Source organism: Capra hircus, chromosome 20, assembly GCF_001704415.2.
Source record: "Capra hircus breed San Clemente chromosome 20, ASM170441v1, whole genome shotgun sequence".
NCBI lineage: Eukaryota > Metazoa > Chordata > Mammalia > Artiodactyla > Bovidae > Capra > Capra hircus.
This window is the reverse complement of record NC_030827.1, coordinates 16809003-16829317: the sequence shown is the minus strand read 5'-3', so window position 1 is coordinate 16829317 and position 20315 is coordinate 16809003. Positions and strand designations below refer to the sequence as shown.

Below are 20315 nucleotides of genomic sequence, written 5' to 3'. Positions count from 1 at the left end.
TTGGTTTCTACATACATCAGCATGAATCAGCCATAGGTATATGTGTGTCCTGTCCTTGAACCCCCCTCCCACCCCATCCCACTAGGCATACCACCTTGAATATGCCTGATCTTGTCTTTCAAAATATTTTGAATATGTTGTTTTTTCCACTAACAGTGTTCCCTTGCCCTTCAGGCGAGTTATGGAGAAAAAGGGGAGTGGATTAGCATCCTATATTTGTATTTGACTGGTTGAAGCATCACTGGCACCTCTAAGATAGTAGAGGGTCACATGATACTTGACTAGTTCCAAAAGAAATTTCAGTTGATCCTTGCACAGGGCAGACGGGGGTTTGGGGCTCCAACCCTCTTCACAGTTGAAACTCCAAATATAACTTTACGGTTGACCCTCTTATGTCTGAATTTCTGTATCTGTGGATTCAACCAAGCACAGATCGTGTAGTACTATATGTGTAGCACTCTTATATGAGCTTATTGAAAAAAATTTACACAATTCAAATCTGTGCTGTTCAAAGGTCAACTGTATTCTTCAGGAGCTTAGTTAAAATCATGTTATCAGGAATGCTGATAATCTCACATTTATCTGTTAATTTGAATAAAATTTTTAATCATCATATCCTTTCATAGTTAGAATCATCACACCTTTCCTCTTAATACTGATATTAATAAAGAGAATATTTCATATAATGATAAGGAAGGCTTCATGAGATTCCAGACTGCTTGACTTCTCCTCAGTAATGTATTTAGCCTGTTTTCCTGGCTTGAGGATGGCCATTCTAACAGGTGTGATATGATATTGTGGTTTGGGTTTCCATCTCTCGTGATCGATGATGTTGAGATCTTTCCTCTGTCTGTGGGCCATCTGTGTGTCTAATTTGGAAAAATGTCTATGCAGATCCTCTGACTGTTTTTTAATCAGATTGTTTGATTTTTTGGTATTGAGTTGAATCAGTTGATGTATTTTGGACCTTAACCCCTTATCAGATGCAAGATTTGTAAATATTTTCTTTCACTAAGTTGCCTTTTCCTTCTGTTGGTGGTTTCCTTTGCTGTACAGAAGTTTTTGGTTTGATGTAGTCCCACATGTTTGTTTTTGTTGCCTTTGTTTTCAGAGCAGATACAAAAAATCATCACCAAGACCAGTGTGAAAGAGCTAACCACTGTGTTTTTCTTGTTGGAGTTTTATTGTTTCAGGTCTTAAGTTCAAGTCTTTGATTCATTTTGCATTAATTTTTTGTGTTGAGTTTATCTTTTAGTTTTATCTTTTTGCATGAGTTTCTTTTTAGTTAATAGAGCTCTTTATTAAACCAGGAAAATATATAAATGATGCTTATAATTTGCCTTCTACTTGTCTTTGTTTAGACTGGATTCCCTTTTTTTCCTTAAATAATAATTGGTTTTAGGCACATTGAGAAATGAGGTTGACAACTTTTTGCTAAATTTGGGAATAAGGAAGAAAGGAGACTCATAAGTTGTGGTTTTATAGTTAGAGAGTACAAAAAATATTGCCATCAAGGATGTAATTTTTTTAGAAACAGAAATAAAATGTAGGCTTTTATAAGCATTTTCCCCCCTCTTGATATACTGACTCACCAGACAGCTTTTCATAATGGAATAGAGAATATCCGAAGCAGCCTTGGTTCCTTGACTCTGACTTATCCCCTCTGTATTATCCTAACTTGTGTTGGTCTCAGTGACCTCCTTGACGCCTCTCTCCAGTTAATCCTTCTGATCCATTCTGCTCCACTTCTTAAAATTAGAAGCCCAGTTTTGTATAGCATGAAGTTGATGGGACACTGTTCTTTGCTGATCTTCAGTTTACATTAATTGGCCTTTTCTCTTCCTCTCTAAATTCTTTCCCCTTTCCCAAATGTGCCATTTCCTTAGACTTGTAACATTTCTTCTCCTTGGCAGTTCATGCCCTCAGCATTGCCCTGTGTAGCAAATACCTACTTCTAGATTCCTTTCCATAATCTCAGTAAAAATTCATTGCTTCCTTCTCTGCTTCTTGGTGGCTCAGATGGTAAAGAATCTGCCTGCAGTGTAGGAAACCTGGGTTCGATCCCTGGGTTGGGAAGATTCTCTGGAGAAGGGCATGGCTACGCACACCAGTATTCTTGCCTGGGAAATCCCATGGACAGAGGAGCCTGGGGGGCTGCAGTTCATGGGGTCACAAAGAATCAGACAGGGCTAACAGGAGCGACTGACACTTTCACTTTCTGGTCCTTCATGGCACTTTGTCTGTACTACGAACATACAACTGTTAGTTGCGTATTTTCAATTTAGTGGTCATAAGAGGATTTGAGGCAATGAGTAAGAAAAGCACATGTTCTTTGTGACTGAAAACTATTAATATGGGACTGAAGGAATTTAAACAAGAAACCTTGAATGGAGAACATGCCATCCAGGTGTAAAACAGCCTTGACTTTACTAACTACCAGGACAAAGAAAAGCATTTTCCTGTTATCGTGTAGAAAGGAAGTAGGTGTATCAAGAGAGGGAGACTGTCTCTTGCCCTGAATCCAGAAGTGAATTTTTGATAAGATACTTTTGTGATACTGATATAAGGGACTGTAAAAGGATTTTCAGCGGCAAGTAAGAGAAACCCCTGAGTCAGCTGACTTTAACAATAAGAAAATCATTATCTTTCTGACCCAGAGGGATGGTACGGGGAGGGAGGTGGGAGGGGGGTTCAGGATGGGGAGCACGTGTACACCCATGGCAGATTCATGTCAATGTATGGCAAAACCAATACAATATTGTAAAGTAATTAGCCTCCAATTAAAATAAATAAATTTATATTTTATAAAATAAATAAAAAATCTTTATCTTTCAAAACAATTGCAGGTAAGAGAGCGTTTCTCAGGTGGCGCTAGTGGTAAAGAACCCACCTCCCAATGCAGGAGACCTAAGAGACGCAGGTTTGATCCCTAGGTTGGGAAGATCCCCTGTAGGAGGGCATGGCAAGCCACTCCAGTATTCATGACTGGAGAATCCCATGGACAGAGGAGTCTGGAAGGCTACGGTCCATAGGATCACAAAGAGTCTGACACGGCTGAAGTGACTTAGCACACATGGATGTGAGTGGGAGGCTCTTGGATTAGCTATTCGTGACCGCACAGTACCTTAAAGACCCAGTTCTTCCTACCCCATCCCCTCAACACGTTAGCTTCATATGCAGGCTACTTACCCTCGTTGTCAAAAAGTAGTTCTAGACATTACAGTTCATGACACTGCCAGTGCCAGATGAGTAGTCACCTTTTTCCTCATGTCATTTTAACATCATAGGACATTGTTCTAGAAGTCATTTCATCAGATTTCCCTCCATGTCTAATTGGCTAGAATTTCTTAAACATACTCATGTTGAAAGCAGTCGTTGACCAGGGGAATAGGATTTCCTTGGTTGCTTACTGAGCCACCAGCGTTGGGGCTCAGATCAGCTTTTTCTGAAGCATACGGTGGACATGAAACAGGAGGATAACTGACAAGTTCAGGGCTCTGTTGGGAAGGAGGACAGTTACACAGGCACCTAAGTGTCCACTGCAGAGACCAATGGAATAGCATCAGTTCTAGTTTTCTTATCTCCCTAAAAAGTGGGTTTCTACAGATTAAATAAAAGTTGTACCTTTAAGCCAGAAATAATAATTTCATATTGCATGCTAATACTGTTGGTTGTGTTTGGCTGGTTGGTTTCTTGTTGGGAAAGATTCTGAGTTAGCCAGCTAGAGTGCCTGGATGTATTTAGTGAATGAGTGTAGAAAGTGAGGGGTGCCTGCCTATGCTTATATGTTAGTTGTCCCTGTTTTAAGCTGTTGTTATTGTAATTTTATTACAATTACTTTTATTGTACTCACAGCCCACATTGTTTAGCTTAGTAAAATTCTATTAACTTTCACCTTGCTTTTTGTGTAAAACATGATTCCCTATCTTTAATCATTTGACTTTTACTTGAAGATTTTCCTGCAGGAGAAAATTTCAGCTTTGGTCTTTTCAATTGTTTTTTTTCACTTTCCACCTTTCAGAGACCCAAATGAATGCAATTTTCAGAATTGCAAAGTACAAATATCCTGCCCTCTGACAAAAATGTATATATTTATATCCAGAGTATACTTTGTTATTAATAAATCTTTAGGGAAGGGAGATGGAGAAGGCAATGGCAACCCACCCCAGTACTCTTGCTTGGAAAATCCCATGGACAGAGGAGCCTGGTAGGCTGCAGTCCGTGGGGTCGCGAAGAGTCGGACACGACTGAGTGGCTTCGCTTTCACTTTTCACTTTCATGCATTGGAGAAGGAAATGGCAACCCACTCCAGTGTTCTTGCCTGGAGAATCCCAGGGATGGCGTAGCCTGGTGGGTTGCCATCTGTGGGATCTTACGGAGTCGGACATGACTGAAGCGACTTAGCAGCACTTAGCAGCAGGGAAGGGAGAACAGAGAGCTTTTCACTGTACAAGTAAGTTAGCAGATTTTTGAAATGTAGTGAAAAAAATTTGATACAGTATAAAACTTACTTCCATGGAGATCCAGATTCATCACGATTAAAATTCAAGTCTGCTGCAGACTTCAGAGAGCTAATGTGAAGGAGCTCCATCTTATTATTCAGTTCTAATACAAACTAGAATCGAAACTTTTCCTAGACTTTTCACTTTATTAAATACCTTTTGAGTTGAGATAATGTCATAATTTTCCAACTTTGTGCTCGAGTTATTTGGCCAAGTAGTTGACCATTGAACAATGCAGGGGTTAGGGGCATCCACCCTCCGTGAATGTGAAAACCCGAGGAAATCTTATAGTTAGCCGTCACCGACAGTCGTCTGGTTCCATGTTCTCAGATTCAACCAACCATGGATTGTGTAATACTGTAGTATTTTTTTAATTAATTGCTTTTGGCTGTGCTGGGTCTTTATGGTGCATGCAGGCTTTCTCTAGTTGTGAGAGGGGCTACTCTTCATTGCTGTGTGTGGGCTGCTCATTGTGGGGGCTTCTCTTGCTGAGGAGCGTGGGCTCTTGCATGCCTGGGCTTCAGTAGTTGCAGCATGCGGGCTCAGTAGTTGCAGCTTGCGGTCTCTAGAGCACGGGTTCAGTTGTGGGGTATGGCCTTAGTTGCTCTGCGGCATGTGGGATCTTTCCAGATCAGGGATCGAACCTATGTCCCCTGCATTTGCAGGCAGATTCCTAATCACTGGACTGCCAGGGAAGTCCCCGATAGTATTTATTATAGGAAAAAAAAAATCCATGTACAATTGGACTCCTGCAGTTCAAACTCGTGTTGTTGAAGAGTCAGCTGTACATCATGGTGGACAAAAGCATTGCAGCTCCAAAAGACTAAAGCCATGAAGTGAGTTAGAGATTGGGCTCTTGCTAGTTTTCAGGGTTTCCAATTTCCAGTTTCAGGTTCTTAGTGTTTGATTCTATCAGGTGGACTGACTGGGTCAGAGACAGTTGTTTCAAAAATGAATTTTTTAATGACCGAGGATAAGAGGAAAAGGACATTCACGTGCCCTACAAGAGTGAGTCTGATCAAGTTTCTGGTTTCAGCACTTGTCCCTAACCCTGAATCGAAGGTTATTTATGTAGCTAAGTCGAGAAATGCCCTTCACGTATACTTGCTACAAAACATAACAGAAAGCAAGCTTTCTTTGCCCCAGGTTTTTATTGGTTAAGAGCTTAATGACTCTGATAAATTACTGAAGTCTGTTCTAAATTAGGAACAGTAAAGTTCATTCTTTTAACTTGATTCACTAGAGAGTATTCATTTTGTCTCCCTGGAACCAGTGTTGACTGAATAGGAAGCTATTTTATCTCTGCTAATGTAAAGAGCAGTGATGCAGATAATCAAAATAAAATGGTCTGTAACTGCCCTGCAGTGCTATCAGGGACAAGTTCTTCATACATAGTAATGTCGTTTGGAGCACAAAGTAGATTGTTACATAATTAATAGTGTTTTAAAGATGTTGCTGTTTAAATTATTGTTACTATTATGATGTTTCATACTATTATGATATTATGATGTTTCTAGATTATACAATAATCTAGACATATGAAGATTAATGGTAAAAGAAAAAGTATTAATTTTAATTTTAAGTGTTTCTAAGTATCATTTTTAGAAAGATTATAAAAGGTACACCTTGCTTTTGTCAAGTGGTTTATGGTTCAAAAGTTTCCTATAAATAAATGTCTTATGATTTATTACCTAAATATTCAAGCAAAATGCTCAATGCAAAAGGTATGTTATAGACCTTTTTTTATTTATTTAAAACTTTTTTTTTTAAATTGCAGCTGTATGTTAATGTCTCATCTTGAAGAACCAAAAGTAACAGAAGATGAAGAACCACCCACAGAACAGGATAAGAGGAAAAAGATGGTAAGTTACAAAAGTAGCTTCTAAAATCTGGGAAAATCATATATCATCATTATATTCTGGAGATTTGAAGATACTTGGTGGTCCATTCTTCCATCTATCAATCCATCTGTCGTCCATCCATCTGTCCATCCCTTGTTGCAGAATCAATATAAAATAACTGATTTTGAAGGTTTGGGTGTACTTCTAAAACAGATAAATTGTATTCCTAGTGCAGGAAGTTGAGTTTAACTCTTGATCTGAAATAACCGTTTCTTGTCTTAGCAGAGGACTTACTCCTTTACTTATAAGAACCATGTGACCCTCAAACCTTACTTAAATTGTAATGCTCATTCTTCTGCTTTGAGATTTATTAACATTTCCTTTTTCCCTGTTAGTTCATGGATCTTGTAATGAATTGTTTTTTGAAATATAAATCTTTATAAGAATGCCTTTAAATTAATGGCTAGATTGTTTTGAAAACCATAACTCTTACTATAAGAATCTGATAAGAAAAGTTATTTATAATCATAAATTTGTAAATACTTTGACACATGAATATAAAATAGGTACATAAATAAATTTTTTCTCCTTTTTCTCTTGGAATCTGCTCTAGTCTCCTGACCTTACCAGATATTAACTTCATTGTGCCTTCTGTCCTCATTTGCAATTGAGAACACCACCACTATCTCCCTCAAAGGTAGAATAGATAAATTAATACATAAAATGATCATGAGATAATGCTGAGCACCTAATAGTTAATGTTGGGTATCATTATTTTAGTCTACTTATGATATTCACCTCCTGAATTATCCCACATTAATCCTCAAGGGTTTCATCCTCAGTGTATAGCTGATACTGTACTGTTGTGACAGCTTTCTTTGAAACTGTGTTTGAGTTTAATCCATTTTATTTTGTTTTTATGCTAGGTGTCATCTCCCTAGCACTAGTGTAGAGGAAAGGACAATATTCAAGAATTTGTAAAACCTGAATGCTGGTCCTGTTTGTGGTGTTAAATTATGACCTTGAGCAAGTCACACCATCTCTTAAGAACTATTGTCTCTTCTGAGAAATGAGGGGAAAATTGGATTAGCAAATTCCAAGGGCAGTGAGCTAAAAAATTATTTGTGTGGGTTTTTTTTTTTTTTAAGCTCTTAATACTGTTCTTTTCCTTCCCCAATGTATAGAATCCCAGTGAAGTTTTCAGTTGTGAGTGTACCTCTGGAAATAATTCTCCTGTGAAATGAGACTGCTAAATGGTATCCTAAATACATGAATAATGTATTTTCTGCATTTAGAATGATGACAGCCTTTTGGTATAACATAATACTTTATCTTTCCTCTGGCTTTTTAAAACTTGACTATATCATTGATGTTGTAGAAAAATATGATAGCATTTTTCTTAAAAAGACTCTGTACTTGTAAATGAATGATAGGTATCCTGGTTCCTTTTAGTCATCAGCTTTTTGTATACTTTAATAACATGCTTAGTCTGGTTGGATCTACTTTTTGCGTATTGATCTGCTCAGATCTGTTTTTTATTACATATAGAGTGCTTCATAACATCATAGGGTAGTCATTTCAATTCTAACTATTTTGAATGTATGTGAAATACTATCTCAAAGGGTAGTATAAGAACATAGTTTTAGAAATAACCCTTAAAGGTTTTTGATTCAGTTTTGTTATATCCTAAATTTTATTTGAGAGCTCATTATTTTATCATTATTGTTTTATTTTAGGTAGTATTGATTTATAGAACAACTTTTATTTTTTAAAGTGATTTCATTTGAAATTAGTCTTCACAGTAGCTATTGGATGTAGATTTACATTGTCATTTCTGTTAAGATTTCTAGTGCCTTAGATTTAAAGCTTAGTCTTATGCTGTTAATATCAGCATTTATGATCATTGTGGGGATTTCGTATCTTAGCCTTGAATAAATATAAGTATGAATACAGGGCTAATTTTTCAATAACTTTTCAGTAACAAAATTAGTTTCAGTGTATCTTCAAGGTTACAAGAATAAAATATGTATTTTTTCCCATAATTATATCATCTTTCTTGTACTGTGATGTTTTTAACATTAGAAATTTTTTGAGAACTAACTAGATGTATCTTGGTTGTAATTTCAAAGGGTAGTATTTGCTGGTAGATGATTACGAATTACTGTTCAAAAGAAAAACCAGTCTAGCATCAAAGATTACCTTCATTTTAAAATGGAGTTTTTTATTTACTCGGAAGAAAACGTGTAGCTGCTTGATTCCAAGGTTACGTAATTGAATGTTTGATTTGCTGTCACTGTTGCCTTAAAGTGGTCCCTGAAATGTGGTGTCTTCATTTCAGTAGCTGCTTTGATAGAGCAAAGCAATGGTGATTGTAATTCAGAAAGATGGATAATTAGTATTATGTCAAATGTGACAAATGATTTTCCGTAAGTTTATGAAGATTCTCTATATTTCATCTTAAATAAGGATGAAATTTCCGTTCAGAAAAGCTATTAAGTATTCCAGACTTTTGATTATGTGCTTTTTTAATCCAGCTCCCTCTGTACTTTCTGTTTTGGGGGAACTCATTCTGAGAAGATTGAACGTGGCTCAAGCGTTTCATTTCATTTCTAAGTTTCCTCTCTGTCCTGTCTGTTTCCGTAGTAGGACAGTGGTTTCATGATCTCTCTTCTATAAAGAATTTAGCTAACACACTAACGTTTTAAGTTGTTTGTAATTTCTTTTTTGTGAAATGCGACATACAAGCCACTTATAAGTTGAAACTTCTCAAATTGAAGTTTTGAGCATATTAATGCTTTCTGGCAACCTTATGGTACCTAAGAAAGCATTGTTAATGTAACATTTGATACAGTAAGTAGAGCTGTTTTGATCATTTTTTCCTGTTAAATATTTCTCAGTTTAAGCCCTAGAAATATTTTTATAATGTTTCTATAAAAATAATCTAGTTTTATGTATACTTAATAGATACTTTAATTGATAATGAGGTATAAATAAGTTGAACATTATTAAAACTGTGCTAACATGTCACTTACTCGTGGTAGCACAAATAAAGCTCTGTCCAAGCATCATTCATACGTCTTCTGCTTTTGCTGTAGCCCAGCTAAGCAAATTGATGGCATGTTAGGTCTTGTTGCATCTTACTTGATAAGTTCATGACCAAATCCTGGGTCTTATGGTGAATATAGTAAATCTGAGCACACCTTGTGTCCTGCCTTTGAGTGAGTATTGTCTACTTTGCTACTACTGCTGGTTCCGGGAGGGACAGAGGTGCTGTGTTCTGGGAATGGAATTTGTTTGAAAATCACAGCCTACAGGTAGCTGATATTTCTCCTTCTGAGAACAGACTGCCTCTTCCTCCACCTTTGCCTCTGCCTCCCACCCTCTTCTTCCTCTCCCTTCAACTTTCTTCCTCTCATCAGCTCTCCCTGAAAACTTATTTGCCTACCTATGAAATATAGCAGTTTTTGTCAGACTTTTACTTACATGTATAGGATATACTGTTGGAGGGAAGGTTACCCTTTTCAGTTCCACAATGTTATTTTGTAAACTTTTAGTCCAAATATAACCTCAGTTAGGTGGTCTGTGGTGATGGTTTGTTGTGGGATGTTGTAAACTCTCCCTGAATTATTTTGATCACCGAGAACCATTAGGATCTTCCTTTTGGCTGTCCCATTTGCCTCTAGAAAAACTCAACAGAACTAGTATAAAGACAGAATTATATTTGATTGTAACTATTTTGGTACTATCTTCTTCTTAATTAAATGTCAGTACCCTGAATTGTGGGCTTCCTGGGTAGCTCAGCTGGTAAAGAATCCACCTGCAATGCAGGAGACCCTGGTTTGATTCCTGGGTTGGGAAGATCCCCTGGAGAAGGGATAGGCTACCCACTCCAGTATTCTTGGGCTTCCCTGGTGGCTCAGATTGTAAAGAATCTGCCTGCAATGCAGGAGACCCCGGTTTGATTCCTGGGTTGGGAAGATCCCCTGGAGGAGGGCATGGCAATGCACTCCGGTATTCTTGCCTGGAAAATTCCATGGACAGAGGAGCCTGGCAGGCTACAGTCCATGGGGTCGTAAAGAGTTAGACACGACTGAGCAATGAAACACAAGCAGAGCATCTTGAAATGCATGGTAAAAAGACATTTTTATTTTAGAAATAATATGAGATTAGTTCATTATCTTGTTATTCGTGGTTTTTAAACTGCTTTTGTGAATCCTTACCCTATCACATTTAGTAATTGAGGTAGCATACAATTGCTGACAATGCTCTTTACTATTCAGCGTGCATGACATGGCGCGCTGGTTATGAACTTGGCGCTTTCTGCCTCTTTTCAACATGCCCAGTTTCATTTTCCCCTTTACTTCTCGTGCTACATCTCGACTTTGTCTTCACTTGAAACTGATCCCATCCAAAATCCTGAACTCTGACATTTCTCTCTCATCACAACCTTTTCTTCTTCCTTACTAACTGTTCCCTTTCTCCTGGCAAATCTGCTTTGTCCCTTTATCTGAAGCCTCATAATTCATTCTTGTTTTTGCAATCACTTTCCCAGCTTTTGGGCTTTCCTGGTGGCTTAGTGGTAAAGAATTCACCTGCCAATGCAAGAAATGTGGGGTTCGATCCCTGGATCAGGAAGATCCTCTGAAAAGGGAAGTGGCAACCCGAGTATTCTTGCTTGGGAAATCCCATGGACAGAGGAGCCTGGTGGGCTGCGATCCATGGGATCGCGGAGTTGGACACAGCTTAGCGACTGTGTATGTATGTATGTACCCAGCTTTTAACCTAGATTTCCTTGTTTTTCTGTAGTTTTTAAAGACACATTGTATAGAGAAGGAAAGAGATAAGGATGATGGCAAACTTGTCATTGGAAACAGTATAAGCGACCCAGTGGCAGTGCAGCATTTCTAAAGTAATAAAAGAAAAAAAGCATTTCTCTTATTCTCACATTACTAAAATAATCTTTTTTTTTTTTTTTTTTTGGCTGTGCCATGCTGCATGTAGAATCTTAATTACCTGACTAGGGATCAAACCCATGCCTCCTGTATTGGGAGCATGGAGTCTTAACCACTTGACTGCCATTTTTACTACTGAAAATAAAAATTGTTTTATTGAATCTCTACTTAATTTGTAAGTGTTGGTCACTCAGTCGTGTCCAACTCTCTGTGACCCCATAGACTGTAGCCTGCCAGGCTCCTCTGTCCATAGAATTCTTGTGAAGTCTTTTTGAAATTTTATTTTGATGACAATGGACGATATCCTGTCTTCTGATTTTTCTTTATTCAACAAGATCTCTTTTGTATAGTTCTTCTGTGTATTCTTACCATCTCATCTTAATATCTTCTACTTCTGTTAGGTCCATACCATTTCTGTCCGTTATTGAGCCCATCTTTGCACGAAATGTTCCCTTGGTACCTCTGATTTTCTTGAAGAGATCTCTAGTCGTTCCCATTTTATTGTTTTCCTATATTTCTTTGCATTGTTTACTTAGGAAGGCTTTCTTATCTTTCCTTGCTATTCTTTGAAACTCCGCATTCAGATGGGTATATCTTTCTTTTTCTCTTTTGCCTTTCCCTTCTCTTTTTCTCAGCTATTTATAAGCCCTCCTCAGATAACCATTTTGCTCTTTTGCATTTCTTTTTCTTGGGAATGGTTTTGATCACTGCCTTCTGTACAGTGTTACGAACCTCTGTCCATATATCTTCAGGCATCATGTCTATCAGATCTAATCCCTGAAATCTATTTGTCACTTCTACTGTATAATCATAAGGGATTTGATTTAGGTCATACCTGTATGGCCTAAATAGTGGCCTAAAATAGTGTTTTTCCTTACTTCCTTCAATTTAAATCTAAATTTTGCAATAAAGAGTTCATTATTAGAGCCACAGTCAGCTCCTGCTCTTGTTTTTGCTGACTGTATAGAGCTTTTCCAGCAAAGATATAATCAATCTGATTTCAGTAGTTAGACAACTATCTCTCTATACCTCCACACAATGGCAATAAAGTAGCATCTTCAAAATGAACTATTTTTCTTTTGCATTTGTTTTTTATGTTTGATATACTGCTGTTAATATATCCTTATCTTGATTTTTAGGTGATGCTAAGATGTAACCAAAACTGTCCTAGGACACATAACTTTACCTAAGGCCAGCTATATAAAAATATTAAGTATTTCAAAGTTGGATTGAACAAAACTTTTTTAACCAGTGAGAGCTCAAAGTCAATGTTAAATTTATCCCAAATCTTGAAATACGCTATTGCAGTGGTTAATTCAACTCTCACAGACTGTAGAGTTGCATGTGACATTAAAAATTCCAAGAGGATAGGAAATAATGACTTGAAATAATCCAACTGAGATGTAATGAAATCACAAATTGATAACCAGACATCCTCCTGAGATAGCAGTTTTTCCCTTGATGAAGCTAAAATGTTAATCAAAAAGTAGTCTGAGATCCAGAGGTTAAGATCTTTCACAGTAGGCTACATAATAGTAATCAAAAGACACTGCAAAAGACAATTCTATTGAAAATGCCCTTGGAAGTAAATGAAATGATGCTTCTAAGTTTTTGTTTTTAGTTAAGATTTCAGATTAATTGCCTGCTGACATGAGTATTGTTCTTGAGTATTAAAAAACTCATTTGTATTGAGTTTTTTAATTTTAATGAGGCAGCCTCATTATTCATTATTTACTTGCAAAGAGTCTGATATGACTGAGTGACTGAACAACAACAAATTGAATTGTTGCTAAAAACCTTAGGAAAAGTTCAGTAATTTGCCACTCTTCACTGGGAAACTTGGCGATTTGGTATTGACTCAGAGAAGGCAATGGCACCCCACTCTAGTACTGCCTGGAAATCCCATGGACAGAGGAGCCTGGTAGGCTGCAGTCCATGGGGTCGCTAAGAGTCGGACACGGTTGAGCGACTTCACTTTCACTTTTCACTTTCATGCATTGGAGAAGGAAATGGCAACCCACTCCAGTGTTCTTGCCTGGAGAATCCCAGGGACAGGGGAGCCTGGTGGGCTTCTGTCTATGGGGTCGCACAGAGTCAGACATGACTGAAGTGACTTAGCAGTAGCAGTGTATATAAAGAAGATACAAGAGACATGGGTTTGATCCCTAGGTTGGGAAGATCCCCTGGAGGAGGAAATAGCAACCCACTCCAATATTCTTGCCTGGATAATCTCATGAACACAGGAGCCTGGCAGACTGTAGTCCTTGGGGTTACACAGAGTCGGACATAACTGAGCACACACACCCCCATGCTAATAAAGTCTTCATATTCTAGATGAAGAATATGGCCTAGTTTAGGAGCACTTAAGTAACATTCCAGTGAACTTTAGACTGTCTTCTTGATGGTTTTTCCTACTTTATTCCTCTACTGCTTCTTTCTTTTTCTCAATAAATTATCAGTAATGCTAGTTGTGTTTTTGTAAGGAGCCTATCTTTTGAAGAAAGGGGAATTTAGGAAACCTTTTCAAAGAATTGTTCTACATCAGGAAGTTCCTATTTTGAAGACTTTTTTTTTTAAATTATGAAAGTAACCTATACTAATTTAAAAGTCATGAAATCTTTGTCTGATATGCAATACCCTTTTCCAAGGCAACATTTATAATACTGCTAAGATATTCCTTCCCTTTTCATTGTGTGAACATTTGTACTGGTGGTGCTAAAACCATATGGGGTACGCTGTTATACCGTATGGTATAACTGCTGGCACTTCAGCATTGATAAGGTCAGTGGCAGCTAATGATACAACTTTACTAGTAGTCGTCATATTCTCCACTACCATACTCTTAGTTTTTGTTTTTTAAAGCCAGTTTCATTTTAGAGTGTTTTTGATGACACAGTACAAATTATTAAGTTTCCTAAATCTCCACTCTTGAGTGTACATCTTTTAAATATTTTCTGTCAAAATGGTAATGTCCTCTGACAGTGGTTGGTCTTGAGGAAAACTACTTTTTGATTAAGTTTTGAGCTGAATTAAACCTTGTTCACGAATGCCACTTGAATGTGGATGTGGAAGAGCATTTGAAAGATCAAGATGATTATTCACACTTGAGTATTTGGCATGCATTTTCTTGAAAGCAAGCACATCACTTCAAGGAAAACAACTAACAATTTAAATTTGTATGCCCAGTGGTGGTATATGAATTATCCTGTACCCTGGGCATTATGATAATTAGAAAGCAATACTTTTTTGTTTAATGTACTTTCTCTAATTATGAGTGAGGCCTACGAATGAATGACTTGTTTATATTTTTTTTATTAGAAAGTATATTTGGTTATTTTTCCCTTTGGTTTTAAATAAGAATGACAGATTGTTTCCCAGGAATGGTCATAATAATATCTCCCATTCCACATGCTATTCTTAAAATGTGACTTTGACATTCTTCCTCCTTAAAAGGATACATCTGTATTTCCTTTTGTTGAAACTGGTCAGGCTTGCCGATGCTTTATGACTGCTCAATCTAGATCATTAGGTATAGATTCTACTTTATTCTCCAGGAACACTTATGCTTGGACCCCAGCTGCCATGCTGTAAGGGAACCCTAGCATCCACAAGGAGAACATAGGTCTTATTTTCCCCAACTGAAGTCACAGATAACAACCAGCATTAATTGCTAGGCACATAAGCGAGGGACTCTTCAGATGGTCCCAGCTGCCAAGATGACTTGAGTCACTTCTGGCCTTCAAGTCTTCTCAAACGAACCCCCAGAGACCATCCACCCTCAGTCCACTCTTAGGAATTCCAGATCCAGTGACTCCATTAACAGTAGAAGAAGGGTTGTTTTATGACACGTGGTTTGGAGTAGTTCATTAAGCCACCATCAGAAAACTGAACAAACTCTTTTAATAGATTAAAGAAATCAGCCCTTAATTCTCACCTTTGTTTCCATTTATTCATCTGTCTGTCTGTCTGTCTGTCTATCTAAAACTAGGAACCAGAGTTAGGCGTATTAGGTTGTTGAAGTGAGGGAGAATGCAACACGATGGGGAACACGGGGTGTGTCACAGTGAGTGAACCAAGGAAGAATTTATAGGGCTTCGAGAGCTAAAGTTTAGCCGTAGAATGGTTTTGTCAAAGACTGGTCAGAATCTGCAAGCCAGTCGTTTTGCTGGGACAGTCATTGGTCTTGCCTGTGACAAGTTCATGCAGTTACCGTTCGACCAGACGTCAGTTTCCTTGACTTGGAGCACATGGATCTCAATGAGCTGTGTTAAAAGAGTTTGAGCTTAGAGTGCTTGTCTTGCACGCCATGATTTAGGATAGTTTTCCTGTTTGTAAGTCCTGGTACAGTTTTGCAAGTAGTGGTCCCCGCTTCAATTCTCAGATTCCCCCTTACAGCTGTTAGTGAGGCTTTATTTTTCCTTTTCACTCCCTTTGACTCGCTTTCTGAAAGATGAAGCGTTGTCTTCTGAGCACCTGTCGATCCAGATCTGCACTGCTGTTTGAGACACCATCACCAGGTGTTGTTTTCACCTCTTTAATTGTTAGCGATTTGTTAATTTTAACCTTTTTTTTTGAACTCTTCTTTTGTTGTGTTTTGCTTTATGGCAGGATTGGAATAGCTGCCCCCACTCTCAAGAAATAATTTCTCATGTTTTTAATGGGCTTACTCCATTTAAATCTTTAACTGGAAATTTTTTTATAAGAGTGAATTGAGCATCAACTTTATATATGTATTTATACACACACACACATATATGGCTTCTGTCACAAGATTAATCCATAGCCTACCTCTTCTTTACTATTTTGAAATGCTACCTTTATTAGGTACTACATGGCTAGACTTGCATGAAGTCTGCATCCCTGCCTATTTTAATTACTGTAACCTAACTGTATTTTGGAGAAGGCAGTGGCAACCCACCCCAGTACTCTTGCCTGGAAAATCCCATGGACAGAGGAGCCTGGTAGGCTGCAGTCCATGGGGTCGCTAAGAGTCGGGCACGACTGAGCCACTTCACTTTCACTTTTCACTTTCATGCATTGGAGAAGGAAATGGCAACCCACTCCAGTGTTCTTGCCTGGAGAATCCCAGGGACGGGGGAGCCTGGTGGGCCGCAGTCTATGAGGTCACACAGAGTCGGACACGACTGAAGCAACTTAGCAGCAACAGTGTATTTTAATACTCATTAATGATTTCTGAGGATATTTTACTTGAAAATTCATCATAATATAATTTTTAATATAAACTGAACACTTACTAAAGAATTGTTAATTATCTCAGTCTAAAGTGAGAAAGAGGTACGGTTACTGGAAAACACCAAAAAAAGGACTGTTTGAAAGTCAGAGGCATAAGACTTCTGCTGTTTTGATGCTAAGAATTGCAGACTTATTTTCCTTTTAGACTATTTCTTAAATCTTTCTAATACATACATACATTCACATTATATTCCAGCTAATTCTTTTGAGCAGTGCATTGAAAGTAATTGCTTCTTTGTTGTCTCACCCTGTGTGATATGAATAAAGACATAGTTTTATCAATAGCTAAGGTGTGCTATTGTGATTCAGAATCAAATGAAGAAAATATGAGAAAGAACATGTCCATTTGTATTAACTGAAAATAATTAAAATGATTTACTTCTGTATAAAGGGATACAAATAAAATATCCTTTCTGATGAAAGAGGATTTGTTAACTAAAGAATTAGCAAATTAATTATTTCATAGGATTTCATTGTATCCTAGCTACTCGAATTCATTTTTACATAAACCACAGCAAAGTGAAATGATTTGAAACAGCTTTCATAATTTTATGCTTTTTTTATATCTCACATGTGATAGTGTATGTGAGGATCATATTAATAGCTCATCTGATTTTTTTTGGAACTGTCCCTTTGAAATAAATTACTTTAAAACAGATATAAAAGAAGAAAGCTTTTGTTATAGAAAATAGCCAAGTGTTATTTTTAACTGTCTTTTAACTTAAACTGGAGCTAACTTCTTTCCCACCCGCTTTCTTACTGAGCTGGAAGAAATGAAGAAACGGACTTTCTTAACCCTAGTCAAAATGGCTTTATGTCATTGTGTGAATTCAAACAATGGATCCTTGTTTAATAGTTGTTCCCAACTGAGTGCAGCCCCTCCCTGCCGCACCCCCCCCCCCCCCCCCCCGCCAATCCCAGGACTTACAACATGTCTGAAAGACATTTCTGTTGTCACAAGTCCAGAGAAGTGCCATGGGTGTTTAGTGGGTAGGAGCCGATGCTGCTGCTAAACGTTTTGTGGTACTCAGGAGTAGTTCTTCGTCTTATTTCACTGAACAGTGGGCCGCGGGAGGAATGTCACTCAGACATTTTTTAGGTGCCTACTGTGTATCAGAAAATAAGCTGGGTTGTAGAGGGCCTGGTATACTGTATGCTAAGTGTGGTAGGCAGAATAGTCCCTTTCATCTTCAGGGACATCTGTGCCCTAGCCCCTGGAGCTATGAATATGTTGTGTCCTTCATGACCATGTTTTATTGCACAGCAAAGTGGAATTAAGGTTGCTAATTGGCTGATCACAAAGGAGATTATTCAGGTGAGTCAAGTGTAATCACAGGAGTCCATAGAAGCGAAGAGGGAGGCAGGCGGAGAGGGTCAGAATGATGCAGGGTCAAAAAGACTCCATCTGCCGTTGCTTTAAAGATGGAGTGAGAAGGCTGCTAGAATAAAAGGCAAGCAGATTCTTACCTAAAACCTTCAGAAAGGAAAGCGGGCCTGCTGACACACCTGGATTTTAGCCCGGGGAGACTCTTCTGGCCTTCTCGCCTGTACGAGCAGAGATAGTAAGTTGTGGTTGTTACAGTAGCCGTGGAAATCTGGGGATTTGGGTTTTATTTGGTAGGAACAGGGAGGCATTAAAAAGTTGTCATCATAAGAGTGACCTGGTCAGATTTGTCTTGTAGAAGATTGTTGTACAACCATATCCTACTGTGAATTTGCTGACTCATATACTGTAACTGCATAATGACTGGAGGCCATGCAACTTCAGATACCAACTGACTTTTGTAAATTGGGGTTATAAACCCTAAATTCCACAAATATGGTCTCCATATTTTCATTGTTATGTCTACATTTTTTGGGAAGAAGGCTTTATTATTAATAACTGTTTTTCTCTTTCCTTTGAACTAAAGTTATCTGTGTAGATCTTTGACTCATAATTCCTTAGTGTGCTTTACATTTGAATTTTATAGATGTTAATTTTTTTCTTTAAGAAAACGCCATTATGTAATGTGACTGTTAAACTGTAGCCTCTCTTCTTTTGTATTTTTTTTTACCTTTGTATGTTTCCACAAACTCCAGGATTATTAACCATGAAGTGAATCCATTAGTCCTTTTATCTTCCCTGACAGACTGCCACTTATGTGGCCCGCTGCACCAAAAATCCACATAGATTTTCTTTTAATTGAAAAACTGTAAGTAGATGTCATAGATGATTTTGTCTTTTATAAACAAAATTGTGTTCTACTCAAAAAAAAAAGGTAATGCACCCTGTCAGAATTTCTCTAAATAAAAGGGAATTTTTTACTTTGTCTTTTTTTTTTAATTTGTTTTAAACCTCAATTTTCTTTTTTTAAGAGTTACTTCTTGGTTATTTTACAGAATACCTATATGTTCTCACTAAGTTTGGTTATAAAGCCAATGTTTCTAATAAAATATCCTTTTCTCATTTTTTTGTTGTAGACCAGATGTATATGTATTTAAAAAGAAATTCTATCATCTGGTGACTTTAAAATTTTTTTCTTAATAAAAGAAAAAGTAGAGCAGAAAACTTTTGGCAAGAAAAGGTTTGAGATTGTATTTAGCCATACAATGGGGAAGAGGCTTCCAGTATTATACTTGCCAAGAGAGCTTGATAGCGAGCATTTTCCTTCTCCACTCATGTAACTGCAGATTAACTGCTTCTGCCCACTGAATACTGATGCTATTCGATATGCCACATCACCAGCTAGCTTTCTTCTGATCTGGGTAACTGAGAGATATATCTTCTCTTTGTTGTCTCTCCTGGCGCCCTCTTTACCTCTCCTTATCTTTTCTTTTATCACACTTACACACAGTAGCTGTCTCATTGCAAAGAACAAATGGTGCAGCAGCTTTGTACGATTTAATATAAAAATTTTACTACACCACGAATTTTCATGTTACCCTGCCCCACAGCACATTTGACATACAGGTATATATGTTGCGGGCTTCCCAGGTGGTGCTAGTGTGCAGGAGACTTAAGAGACAGGGGTTCAATCCCTGGGTCAGGAAGATACCCTGGAGGGCACGGCAACCCACTCTTGTCTGGAGAATCCCATGGACAGAAGAGCCTGACTACAGACAGGGGAGCCTGGCTATGGGCTGCGGTCCATAGGGTTGCAAAGTCAGACATGACTGAAGTGACTTAGCACACACACACACACACACACACACACACACACGTATGTAGAATGGTGTGTGTGTTAGTCACTCAGTTGTGCCCGACTCTTGGCGACCCCATGGACTGCCATCCACCAGGTTCCTCTGTCTATGAGATTTTCCAGGCAAGGATACTGGAGTGGGTTGCCATTTTCTTCTCCAGGGGATCTTCCCAACCCAGGGATCGAACCCAGGTCTCCTGCACGGCAGGCAAATTCTTTACCGACTGAGCTACAAGGGAAACCCATGTAGAATGGTACAAAATGGATTCTCAATAACCTTTCACTGAATTAGATGCTAGTGGTAGCAAATTTCTTTAAACACGTTAAGTCAGCAGTTAACATGAACCATTTTCTGGCGATTTGGGTGACCTTTGTTCAGGAAAGATCTGGCCTTTGATGTGGATGAATTGCTCCTGAAACTTTACTTGTTCCATTTCGCTATGAATTTATTCCTTGAATATAAAACAAGAGTAATTTTCAGAGACTGGTACAAGCTCATTTATGGTCTTAAATCCATTGGGTATTGTAGATATTCTGCTTCTGGTTAGTCTTTTTATGGCAACGAAATAAATGTTGGTAGGCTAGATT

At 38.0% G+C, this 20315-nt stretch overlaps 1 protein-coding gene across 1 annotated transcript in view; it reads left to right on the top strand.

Moving 5' to 3' along the window:
* The window catches only part of IPO11 (importin 11), a 190186-nt gene that overhangs the window by 159576 nt on the left and 10295 nt on the right, over window positions 1-20315 (top strand). Inside the window, exon 29 of the mRNA XM_005694660.2 lies at window positions 6280-6364. Within this exon, the coding sequence (XP_005694717.1) occupies window positions 6280-6364 (85 nt within the window). The remainder of the gene's footprint in view (window positions 1-6279; window positions 6365-20315) is intronic.